This window comes from Spinacia oleracea, chromosome 4 (assembly GCF_020520425.1).
Source record: "Spinacia oleracea cultivar Varoflay chromosome 4, BTI_SOV_V1, whole genome shotgun sequence".
NCBI lineage: Eukaryota > Viridiplantae > Streptophyta > Magnoliopsida > Caryophyllales > Amaranthaceae > Spinacia > Spinacia oleracea.
The window spans coordinates 17,352,648-17,366,164 of record NC_079490.1 but is presented as its reverse complement, the minus strand read 5'-3'; the positions used below and the strand labels follow the sequence as shown (position 1 = coordinate 17,366,164).

Genomic DNA, 13,517 nt, shown 5'->3' with positions numbered 1-13,517 from the left:
CCGCAATGAATCGAGGAAATTTTATCATATAATGCTCAACATAATAAGAACATGGTATATAAAATATAATCAATCACTGTGTTAATAAGTACGTTAATGAGTTAAAGTGTAGAGCAATCTGAGGAAACTGTATTGATGTTTGCAGCATAAACATCTGCCTTTGTTACTTCAGAGCTGCAGTTCATTAATTTCGAACGTTGAAGAACAGATCAAAAAAAATCACTCGCACTTCAAAATTCAAATTGTACATCGATTTTCTAATACTGCAAAGCAGTAATTGTTGGATCATTCACAGATCATAATACTACATAATTATTGCTAAATTGCTAATCAATGTTCATGGCTTCTGCACTCCCGCTTGGATCTTCTGGACCAACCTTCTGCTCTTCAGAAAGAGTTTTCATCTCTTCCACTAAACTCCTTTGTTCATCCTCTATTGTCACCTGCAACTCATCCACCTACACAAAACATGATTAGTCAAAAGATGTTTTATCTCTTCAACCAATTGCATTACAAAATCGCACTTACAGTTAGAGGAATAGAACAAAATGCCTAACAGGGAGCGACAAGTCTATCATGCATTCATTCCCTTACTCCTTAACCAAAAGCTAACTCTAGTTTGATCCACTAAGGGCATATTTAAAAAGTTGCTTGGTTCAGTAACCTAACTTGTTCGGCAAAACAACTTTTCCCAGATAGAATTGTGCATAATGATGTGGAGTTGACATCCATTGAGAATGTATAGTCAGACTTACATGTCACAACTCAAAATTAGAACGAACGAGTAATGAATCAAATTTAAGACATACCACATGTAATAACAGAGCAAACTGTTTCTTGCGAAGTTCCAGCAGCCTTGCACTAGCCATGTCTTCTGCTTCCAAGGCAGCTATCTCTTTCTCAAGTTCAGCTATCATCTTCTCTGTTTCTGACCTAGGAGGCTGCGTGGCTATTAATTTCCGTATCGTCTCACACTCCTCCTTGTGTTTTCTCTCAATCTTGCTGGCTTCAAGTTCTTTCTTTAGATCTTCAATTTCCGTCTGTACCTCAAGAATCTGGCTATTTATCTCATCATTCAACTCGTTGAAATGCTCCTTTTCCCTCAAGTTTGCATCAACAACTGCTTTGCTTTTCAATAACGGAATCTCGAAAGTGGTAAGTTCCTGCAAAAAGGCCTTTGCAAGTTTCTCACAATCATTGTAATTATCTGTACTCTTCTCAACCTCAACGACCAAGGCAGTAAATTTCTTTTGTAGCTTCTTCAATGGAGGTTCACCTCTTGTTGTGGTTGTGCGAGTTAGAAGCCTGTGCTTTATAATTGCATCATCTTCATGAGGACCAAAGGCATAATGAGCAGCAACAGCCTCTCCCTTGCCAACAACCCTTCTTCCTTTCAGCATTGAAGAAGCTGAAAGCAACATGAAAGTGAAACACAGTCATTAATCAAAGCAATTAGGCATGCAGAGAGACCAATCAACGACGACAAAGTAGATGGTATGCGAAAGGAGGGACAGTAACTGGACAACCAGAAAAAACATGTGGTAGATTTCTGCAGGCTGGCAGCGAATCACAATCAGTTGTAGCGTATTGAATTTACGAGTATGAATTAGTGAGTAGAATTCCTTTGATTTGTGAACATCAACTTCTACGATTAAATGAGTACATCGAATATCAAGTGAGAAGATGGAATACAGGCGAGTGGCCCGAGAGAGAGTGACAGAGTCCTTTAGTGCAATGCAGTTATCAGCACCAGGCTATCGGCGAAGGAATTAGATTATCCTGACTCGAATTTCCGTTCAACATGAAATGCAATGCCCATATTTGGTCATTTGGTAGGATTTTTAGACTCGACATAGGCTCCCAATCCAACCGATACTATTGCCGATTCTTTTCAGGGTCCAACTTTGAACATGACAGAGGATATGTTATCATAAGCTCAGATAAAGACATGCAGAGTAATAACACATTTAATATAGGACAGCTATCTACATAACACAATATGCATAGTTCAAAGACCCCTATTCACCGTACAACTGGCATTACAAAAAGGAAAATGTTTAATAAGGTTGAGCGCATTTATACAATGGCATCCTTAAGTTTTGACACATTGAGATCTCCCAGTACCACCCTGTGGTTATCCTACTCAATTTTTTTTTATAATATAAATAGTAGCAAGAAGATGACACCAAATGATTATCAGAGAAGAGTACATTAAACAACCCATCAAAATAAGAACTCACTACTCATGTTCATACATGAACTTAGATGGAGCAATTTCGCCGTTGGGCACATCCGCACATTATCTCAGGCTCCTTAGTACTCAAAGGTTAAACCAGGAATTGGTAAGATGATATCATACTAATTCATTTTCCAACATAATGAAAAGGAAAATGAATATTTTTTTCCTTTCAACAAGATAAATGCTACTTCTTCTTTACCAAATTTCCTCTACCAGATCACAAGCTTATGAGTTACGAATCAAATATAGGTGAGATTTGACATGTTCCATTTATTAAATGCCTTCACAAGCAAATGACGACCATACCTGACAAATCTATTTCATAAAATTAAGAACTTTAGTTCCATCCCCCCTCGCTGAAAAATAAAAAGAAAAGGTTGAAAGTAGCCCTGATTCAAAACAAAATAAGAAAAGCTGAGTGATATGATCCAATATCTTAGGAGGTGATAGGACAAGCTCCAACATGTTAGACTACTCTCCAAGAATGTTCATAAAGTTTACAAAAGGGAGTATATGTGCACAACAATCTCCACAAGATGTGATATACATTGGTCTGGAGCTCTGAACTGCCAAAATATCGTGAATTTCACCTAATACGAATTTTAAGGCATCAGCATGGCCTTACAAAGCTCGAATGGAGACTTCGTCTGGATAAAAACCTAGTTTACCGTATGCCTTAACGTGAGAGGTCTATATCCTCAGTTATAACAAAATTCCAAGAGCTTGTGAACCTCTTTAAAAGGGTGAGAAATTTGGGGGCACTCAGCAATTTATGACGCAAATGTAGTTTTAGACAGCTTGGAAAACAAAGGGGGCAAACACAAGGGAATCCGATACCTATTCTAAAAGTATATAAGCTAATCCCCTTGATCAGGTGTTCGTATAGTATTTGACAAGCCATCATCCACTTTATCGCATTGATCTTGACACCAAAGATCCTTGGATTCCTCTGCTGATTTATTAATAAAAAAATCCCCAACAATCAATACAAATGAAAAAGTTGCCACCTCAAATACAACCTTTACTAAAACGGATATTATTTCAGGTAATCTTGGGGAATAACAAAATTCCCATTACCTTCATGTTCTGAAGATTGTCAAAGAGACAATTTGCGCTGAAACTATGGAACCGTCAACGGTGTTAACAATAGAAAATATACGTCCTAGTTCTCTCTCTTTCTTCAATGTCAACAACAGTGACAATTGCTTATTAGATAAACCCTCTTCAACTCTTACTAAACTCAAACTTAAACCAAAACCCCAATACAAATTTCTCTCTTAATGATGAATCTGAAACGGAGCTAGTCCCATAAACAGCTCTAGATTTCCTCATAATGACATCTTTAACCGGAGAAATTTCAAATTCAATACTATGATTCCCAATCGTTCAGATCGGCAGATTAGATAAACCCTCTTCAACTCTTACCAAACTCAAACTTAAATCAACACCCCAATACAAATTTCTCTCTTAATGATGAATCTGAAACGGAGCTAATCCCAGAAACAGTTCTAGATTTCCTCATAATGGCATCATTAACCGGAGAAATTTCAAATTCAATACTATGATTCCCAATCGTTCAGATCGGCAGGTTCAAGAAGCAACTAAAAAGGGAATACGCTCTTCCTACTCCAGCATAGAAAACATACCATTTGATTCTCTTCAAACGGAAATCGCGGCTAACAATATGCAATTTGGAGCTGAAACCCAACTTAATCTACTGAATTCATCAATTTCCTCCTATTATTCTTCCTTGTCCAACCTCCCTATAGGAAAATTCTACGTTCATCATGTACTCTAAATCAGATTAACTCCCAATTCTACCTCGATTACTGTCATATAATATTCTGCAACGCTTGAACATTCAATCGAACTTATAAATCCCCTCCCAAAAAATCCTGCCCAAAGAAAAAACAAAACTAATCGCAAACAATCTGAACTTCTATAATAAATAAATCAAGAAACCATAAACCCCCAATTTTCTTAGTCCAATTCCAAATTGAGCTCGACGGTAAAATGCATATGGGCTGAATTGATGAAAAATAATAATAATGAAGGCATAAATTTCAAAAAATCGAACAAGTAACAAAACCCTAAACCCTAATTGAATCTAATGAAAATGGAAGTAACAATGACATATAACAAGATCAAATTGTAAAACATAAGTAAGAAAATTGAGAAATTACGATGAAAACGCATACTTTTTCAGTTGTTTCAGTATGTCTGGATGAGGCGCCGATGAGTTTGGTGTATCAACGTTCCGAGTTTCCGACTTCCCTTCCGACTATGATGTCTTCTGTCTCTCCTAGCCTGCTTCAGTTTTCTTTTCTTTTCCCTCCCACTACAAAAAAAAATTATAATAAAATAAAGTAAAAACAAAATACAAAAACCATAATCCCTTCCCCGCAAAAAATAAAATAAAATAAAATAATAATTCCTTTGTCTATTTTATTCGCTCCTTTCTTGCTCCATTTGATCATTTTTTGTGAGAGTTTTCTGGTTAAAGTAGGGCAAATAAAATGAGATAAGAAAATTATAAGACATTCTTATGTACGGAAGTGCTTAATAAAGCAATTTAGTACCATATGGTTGTATTTTTAGTAAAAATAAAACTCTCGATTCGGATCTTACGATGTTCCTACGATTCTACGATCCAAAAACATGTCACCGATTCGGATCCTAGGTAGGATCGTAATGTGTGTATAAGCTTACGATCCAACCTCGATAATTTTTTGAGTGGTAAGATCTTAATACGATCCTACGATCCGATCCTACGATCTAATTCAACATATAATATTTCAAGATAATACATCATATTTTTTTATTACTAAATGCTTCGTAGTTCATGGTCACATATTATTAGAAATATCATATTTTTCTATCAATAAATTAGTTATAAAAAAAGAAGTATCATTTATACTAAAAAGTAAAGAAATTCATATAATTTTATCAATTAAGACTTGAAGTTGATCATAACTAAAATCTTAATTTCAACAACCTTGCGCACATCTTATTAATTGCACTTGAATTTACACAAGTGTTAATCTAATGTGGGCAGAAAATAATTTTTAAATATTAATATTACTTGAATACATGATTTTACATTGCATTTTAATAATATATAAATATTATTTTCACTATTCAGTACTACCTCCGTTCCAATAAGTTATTTACCCTGACTATTTGCACGGACTCCGCTGCAATGTTTGACCATTAATATATCCAATTCTGTAAGGCAAAAGAATATAAAAAGTTGATATTTATAAAATACATTTCGAGATGAAACTAATAAGATATCTCATGATAATTTTTGATAGATATAATAGTAAGAATTTATGGTCAAAATTTTGACTGTTAGACACATTTTTCAAAGCGCAAGAACTTAATGAAACTGAGGTAGTATAATCTTACGATCCTACGATCCGATTCTACCGTTCCAATCCTACCCCCTTCATCTATCTGAGATGGGATTCCGATCCTGACAACCTTGCGCATTAGAATCAAATGGTTATGTTCTATTAATATATTTTCAATTAAATAGTTATACTTTCTAATAAAAAAAGGTATGATTTTTGTTATAATAGTTACATTTGGTCATCATATATTTTATGTTTTTTAAATAATGACGTCAACGATCTTATGCATAAGGCAGTCTTATAGGAGACTTACTAAAACAAAATTGTAAACAAGTATCATCTTTGTCGCCTTTTGTCTTTCAATCATTTTATTCCCCTCGTCATCCAGTTGACCCAATTATCCGAGTTATTTTCCTTATTAAGATAAAAAAAAAAAAAAAGGGTGTCATTTTTAGATGACAAAGTTGACAACCAATGCTCTGTGAGCAATCACTTCGGTTCAAAATAAAGGTTGTGATATATATAAAAACTAAAAAGTGTTTAGACCCTGTTCTTTTCGACTTATTTTGACTTATTTCAGATAAAATAAGTTCAGATAAGTTCAGATTAGTTCAGATTAGTTCAGATAAGTTCAGTTAAGTTCAGATAAGTTCAGATAAGTTCAGATAATATAAGTTCAGCAAAAATAAGTTTTTTCAGACATTTTCACACACAAATAAGTCTATTTCAGACAAATAAGTATTTTTCAAATAAAATAAGTTCAGATAATTTCAGTTGAGTTCAGATAAGTTCAGATAAGTTCAGTTAAGTTCAGATAAGTTCAGATAATATAAGTTCAGTCAAAATAAGTCCAATAGAACGGAGCCTGAGTTGATGTGTCTGGTCATTCATAAACATAATACCAACCAATTACCACTATATTAAATCAAATCATACCAAACAATTAGATCTAATCAAACCACAATATAAATAAGATTATTCCAAATTAGATTAAGGGAAGTACAAGTAAATAACCTAGCTTGAACCAGTGTGGAGATACATAAACAAAAATGTACAATGTTAAAATAGATTGCTTAATGGAGACTTTTTTTTAACTAGGTAAGAAGAATTTACATTAGGAGCCCCATCCGCTCGAGGGATACTCCTACGTAATCACCGTGAAGAGAAGATAGTAACTGAGGACTATCACAAGGTTCAATATACATGGTATCTCTAATTAAATGTCCAACATTTGCAATCCAATCTGCCGCTCTGCTAGCTTCCCGATAAATGTGCTTGATTTTCCAATGATCGAACTGCTGTAGGAGAGCTTGGATGTCTTTGATTACATTATGGAGCTTCCAAGGAATTGACCAAGATCCTTTAGTGGCGTTGATGACTAGTAGGTTGTCGCCTTCTATGAGAAGTTGTCTAATATTCTTGTTTCTAGCTTCTTGCGGACCTTTGTGGAGAGCACAAGCTTCTGCCATAAAGGCTTGAGGGTGGCCCAAATTGTAGGTGCAGATAGAAATTTCTTTCCCTTGACTGCCCCTTATGATAATGTCTGCTGTTGCTGAAGAGTGTTTACAAGATCCGCCGAAGTTGAGTTTGTAGGTACCCAGAGGGGGTGGGAACCAACGAACCTGGATAGGGGGGAGGTATCAGTTGAGATAGTGGGGGTGTGTGAAGTGAAAGGTGAACCCTTGAGTTGGTGCGATTCAAGAAGCAGTCTTACCTGCCATTCATGAAACGCTGTTGAAGCTTTATTGAAAATCCTAAAAGGATTGAAGTTAGAATTATTGAAAATGCAATTGTTTCTTTCCTTCCATAGAGCCCATATCGAAAAGATAAATTTGACAAGTGTCGAGGAGAATTTACGAAGGTGATTTATATTAAAAAAAATAAGTCACGGTTGATAAGGGGATAGTCTAGCCAATGTTTCGTGAGTTGGAGGTTCCAAAAATGCTTGGGCTTTGGGGCACTGAATAAAAAAGTGGTTTAGGGTTTCTATGTAAGTGTCATAAAGAGAACATACATCAAAAGGGAGGATATTTCTTTTGTGTAGGATTTCCCGGATTGGAAGGCTTTTGTGGCAAATTTTCCATAAGAAGATAAGTATTTTAGGGGGGACGTCGAGCTTCCAAATCCAGTGGTATTCCCATTTAGTTTTGATGGCCAAGTGGGGATTTGACAGAGAATTCACCAGATGTCGTAATACCCGAAACTGTAGAATCATCTATATCCATTAGTGGGATAGGGATTCTTATAATGTTGTTCACAATGTGCATGGGAGCAAAATCCTTAAGTTTTTGGATGTTCCAATGCTTAGAGGGGAGAATGAAGTGATTGACCATGAGATCAGGGTTAACCGAGTTAAAATCGATATTACAGGTATTAAGAAGGCTATCCTAGGTAGCCCTATTTTCTATCCAGAAGTTAATGGATTTACCATTTCCCATCTAATCCCTTTCCTTAGAATTTCACGTTGGTTTAGAATTTGATGCCAAATTTGGGAGTCTTTCTGTTTAGGTTTACAAGTGAAGAAGGATGAGTTATGTAAGATTTTTTTCGCAAAAGTGACGCCCAAAAATTGTCGTTATTCGTAAGGATTTTCCATCCTAATTTTGCTATAAAAGCTCTATTACGAGGGTAGGTTTTGCAGAAGCCTAACCCTCCCAATGATTTTGGTTGACATACTTTTTTCCAAGAAATAAGGGGTGTTGCATTTGTTTGGGTTGATTGCTTCCAAAAGAAATTCTTGTGAACACTATCTAGCTGTTTGCAGATTTTATTGGGCAAAAGAAACGAAGAACACACATATGCTGGCAGAGCCTCAAGATTACTCTAGATAGGGACTGCTCTTCCTGCTTTGGAGAGGAAATTAGCATGCCAAGTATTAATGCGTGTTTCATTTTTCTGCATAATATTGTTGTAGTCAGTTTTAGTGGGTTTGTGACTAGAGAAAAATGCTCCTAGATAACGTCCCAAAGACAAGGATTTTGTCATTGAAAAGATAGTTGCTAGAGTGTCTTTCCTAGTATTCTGGACGTGTTTAGAGAAAATAATTGATTACTTGTGAAAATTTACAAGTTGGCCAGAGAGAGAGAAAAATTCATCTATTGTTTCCTCAAGTAAATTGTAGGATGAAGTGGACGCTTTGCAGAAAAGGAGACTGTCGTCTGCAAATAACAAGCACGAAATTTTTGCGGTTCTCGGGGCTAAACTGAAACCTAAACCTAGTTTCGGGTTAGTAGTTTTTTGAGTAAGCATTATAATGAGGACTTCCATACATAGAAGGAAGAGATAGGGAGAGAGGGGATCTCCTTGGCGGATTCCTCTTGAGGGTGAGAAATGAGTCGTAGTCGTTCCATTTATTTTGATCGAGTATGAAATTGATTCAACGCAAGCTTTGACCCATAGGATCCATTGCCGTGGAAAACCAAAAGCGGTTAGAGTTTTTCATAAGAAGTCTCATTCAATTATGTCATATGCTTTTTCCATATCGAGCTTAAGAGCACACCAACCCGTTTTAGAGGAGGATTTTCGGAAGGTGTTCCTGCACGATGAGGAGATTGTTGTGGATCGAACGTTCAGGAGTGAAAGCATTTTGAAATGGACTAATGTTTTTTTGAAGTACTGGACTTAGTCGAGATACATGGAGTTTTGCGATTACTTTGTAAATAGTGTTACATAGACTAATAGGTCTAAAATGATTTGGGTTTTCCAGGTTTTCATTTTTTGGGATAAGCGCTATGATAGTATGGTTAAGGGCTTTAGGAATTCTTCCATGGAAGAAGAAGCTCTTAACTGCAGTTGTGACCTCCTTTCCAATGATGGTCCAATAAGCTTGAAAGAACTTTGGTCCGAACCCATCAGAGCCCGATGATTTTATAGGGTTCATATCAAAGAAAGCATCTTTAATTTCTTCTGGTGTAAAAGGAACAAGGAGATCAACTTTTCCTGATTGGTGACAAACTGAGGGAGGAAGTGGAGATCAATGTTCCGTTCTCCCTGTATAGAGGAGGTAAATCTATTCTTAAAAGAATTAAGGAGAATATCTGTAATATTATGTTGGTCTACGACCCATTGGCCAACATCATTTTTTAGCCTAAAAATTGTGATACGAGCATTGATATGCTTTGTTCGGGAATGGAAGAATATGGTATTCCTATCACCTTGGGTAAGCCATTCCTTTTTATAGAACTTTTTCCAGCTATTTTGACCAAAGAACAAAAGTTTTTCCCTTTGTTTTAGCATACGCTGTAAGTGATCCCTTAGGATGGGATTGAAAGGTTGGTCTAAAAGCTTGGTTTCTAGAGATTGAATTTTTTTCATAGTTAGTAGTTAATTTGTTTCTATTATTACCATACTTTTTCCTGGCCCATAGTCTTAGGTCATTTTTGATGTCTTTGAGTTTCTCTTTGATTCTGAAAAAACGTGACACTTGCCTTCTTGCATTCCATAATTTTTTAACTATGTGGTGGGTATCCTCATCAAGAGTATATAGGTTTTGAAAACGAAAAGGGCGGTTACTGTTAGTAGGTGGAGTCGTGGAATCAAAGATGATCGGGGCATGGTCTGAGATCGAGAATATTCCATAATTAGCAATTGAGTTAGGAAAGAGATTATTGAATTTCTGATTAGCAATGGCCTAGTCTAAACGTTCAAGAATCGTATTATCACTAGTGGACCGCCAAGAGAAAGCATGTTGTTGACTCACGATCTCTGAAGCGTTTAGTTGAGTAAGAAAAGTTGGGAGTTTTTGCATTGATGCGTAGATATTGGGTTGCCTACCAGTTTGTCATTTGGAGAGAGCATTTCATTTAGATCGTCGATGAGAAGCCATGGGGTGGAGACATTTTCAAAGAAGGTAGTAAGTGCTGCCCAAAAAACATCTTTATGATCTTATTTGGCTGGGCAATATGCGCCTGTAACCAAGAACGTATTGTTGGTTGGTTTATGATAAATCGTAAGGTGTGCGCATCTATCTATCAAGTAGTGACTTTGTACTTTTATGTTATCCTCATTCCAAATAATACATATACCTCCGCAATGATTTGTTGGGTCGATGATGATTTTATGTTAAAATTTTAGAGATTTGATTATTGCTTTGCTATTTGTGTTTGATGTCATAGTTTCTAGCACAAATAAAATGTCTGGATTGTTTGTGTTTTAAGTATGATGAGTTCAGCAAGAGCTTGGTCTCTCTTTCCTCCATGAATATTCCAAGAAATTATCTTCATAATAATAAATAAAAATAAAGGTGTTGTTCTAAAGCTAAGAGAAGGGATGATAACATAGATTGTAACACCCCGGCCTCTAATTCACTTATTAAGCATACTTAGCAGCGGAATTAACCTAATTCGGTCGGGACATTACCTGCCGTAACTCCCTCTTGGGAATTACAAGGCAACCATCAATCATAAGCTATTAAACTCCAAAATTAACATAATAATCCTTTTTAATTCCTAAACAAAAGTGCGTAACTTAATCAAGAATCTTTACTTAAACTTGTTACAACTTGACATTAACTTAGGTGAACATTGTAATAGTGAAATCCTCGCCACTACTCGTTTCCGTGGTCCCCAGCAGTACCTAAAACGGAAAACAAAACGGTGAGCCGAAGACTCAGTAACGAGTTACCCTAGCATTGTAACATCATTTCAATTCATTTTATTTAATAACACAGGGAGAATAGAATATAGTAAAACATTTAATAAATCATCATTTCAAAAGCATCATTTCGAAATATCATTTCAGTAATATCATTTCAGGAACATTATTTCAGGAATATCATTTCTTTAACCTTTTTCCTTTTAACAGTATTATTCTGGTCGTCAGGACTTTACAGGAAAACATGGTAGGACGTCTCCTACGAACAGGGGAAGCCAGTGCTTCATAACAGGGGGAGCCAGTGCTCCATAACAGGGGAAGCCAGTGCTTCTTATCAGGGGGAACCTTGGTTCCATATCAGGGGAAGCCAGTGCTTCTTATCAGGGGGAACCTTGGTTCCATATCAGGGGAAGCCAGTGCTTCTTATCAGGGGGAGCCTGGGCTCCATATCAGGGGAACTTGACCAGTTCTTACACTTTCATTTATCATGTTTACATTTCTTTTAATGGAACATTAATCAGGAAAATCTCATTCAATCAGGATAGTTCAGTAAAAACAGTAAATCTCGTTATTTCATAAAATCATTTCTTTCAGGAATAATAATTCATTAAATCAATACTTTGCATAAAGCTGCATTATCGTAAAACAATTCAATCAAATCATACTTGTAATCCCGCAAATCATAAAACATCATTATAAAACACCAATCATTCATAACATCATTCATAAATACATTTCGAAGGGATTGCGGGTACTAGCAAAAACCGTTACCTCAACCGTAGTTTATATGTTCCTGTTCGATGGGTCGTTCTTCCTGAGCTCCACGTCCGATCTTTTTGAATTAGTTATTAAAACGATAATAACCAAAAATCAATATTTTATAAATAAATTTATGAATAATAAATTTATAAATAATGAATTTTAAAATATAATTTCGCGATTTAGTAAAAAAAATATATTATTAAATCAGTTTCTTTCAAAATATCGAATTATTGAATTAGTAACTAAAGCGATAAATAATTTAAAATCAAACATTTTATAAATAATAAATTCATAGATAGTGAATTTTGAAATAATGAATTTAATATAATTTTTATAATTTATTGGAAATATTATTAAACGAAATTTCAATCAACATTTCATAAATCGATTTACAAGAATATTATTTAATTTCATTAATGAAAATATTATTATTTACACCAAAATTTCAGTCAAAAATGTAAATCTGAAATTATCATTTAAATTTAGATGATTAAAATAAATAATAATTGATTTTTATGAAATATTAACATAAGGGTTTAAATAAAGGAATAAGGCTCTTACTTTGGGATATTGGGCCAAAACAAAGAGGTTGGGCTTAATTTCAGAAATAAAGAACAAATTTCCAAATCACTAGAGTCTGGAACTCGTCCCCTTTTTTTTTAAAGTTGGGTACGAAGAACAGGGGAAGCAGAGGAACAGGGGAGGCGGAAGCACGAAGGGGAGGGAAGAGAGATGGGAGGCGGTGACCGGGGTCTGGGCGTCACGGAGGCGTGAATTCGTGCTGGTGATGGTGGTTGGTTCTGCGGCGGCGGAACCGTAAGGAAAAAGGGAGAGGGTGGTCGCGCAAAAACAGGGGAGTTTGTGCATGCCGTGGGTGGTTCTGGGGGGGGGTAGCAGTGGCTCGGCGGTGAGGGTGGATGCAGAGGTCTACCCAGGAGGTGGTGAGGTGGTTGGGAGTGGTGGTAGCTGCGGCGTGGGTGGTGTAGCGTGGCAGAGAAGGGGAGGAAGACTGACAGGCTAAATCGCACTCCTATCAAAGATAAACCTAACATTCACCAACTAAAAATATAGCAAGGGAAGCAGGGATCGTATCCACAGGGAAACAATGTTCTTTCTACTATTAATTAACTAATCTAGACTACTGGTAACAAAGAATTGGATTGGTTTGTATATTAAGTTAAGGCAAATAATCAAACTGGAATATAACAATATTAAGGGAATCTAGGGCAGCGGTTCACCACAAATGCAGACCGGGATTGGACAACGGACAATAACAATTAATTAACAATCATAACTAGGAAAACATGCATCTCTCGAATCTTATGAATTCCTTAGGATAGAACAACCAGCGGGCTCTCGCTACGTACTAGAAATAATTCCTATCTAATAGCCACATACCAAAAACATCAGATTTATACCTCTCGGCGCATAATCTAAGGTTAATCAAACTCAAATCAAAATAGTCCGGCCGAACAGAATTGACGAGCAATAATAATAAGCTATAGAAATTATAATCAATCAATCAAATAATCCAATCCACATATAATCCCAATCATGCATTCATGGATCCC

General features: G+C 35.9%; 1 protein-coding gene across 1 annotated transcript; it reads right to left on the bottom strand.

The window, feature by feature from the left end:
- Positions 1-109: 109 nt before the first annotated feature.
- On the bottom strand, positions 110-4,597 carry LOC110779180 (THO complex subunit 7B). Its single transcript, XM_021983714.2, has 3 exons — positions 4,438-4,597; positions 810-1,408; positions 110-458 (listed from the first exon to the last, which is right to left on the bottom strand). The coding sequence occupies exons 2-3, from the start codon at positions 1,398-1,400 to the stop codon at positions 327-329; spliced, it is 723 nt and encodes a 240-aa protein (XP_021839406.1). The 5' UTR covers positions 1,401-1,408; positions 4,438-4,597; the 3' UTR covers positions 110-326.
- Between the last annotated feature and the right edge of the window lie 8,920 nt (positions 4,598-13,517).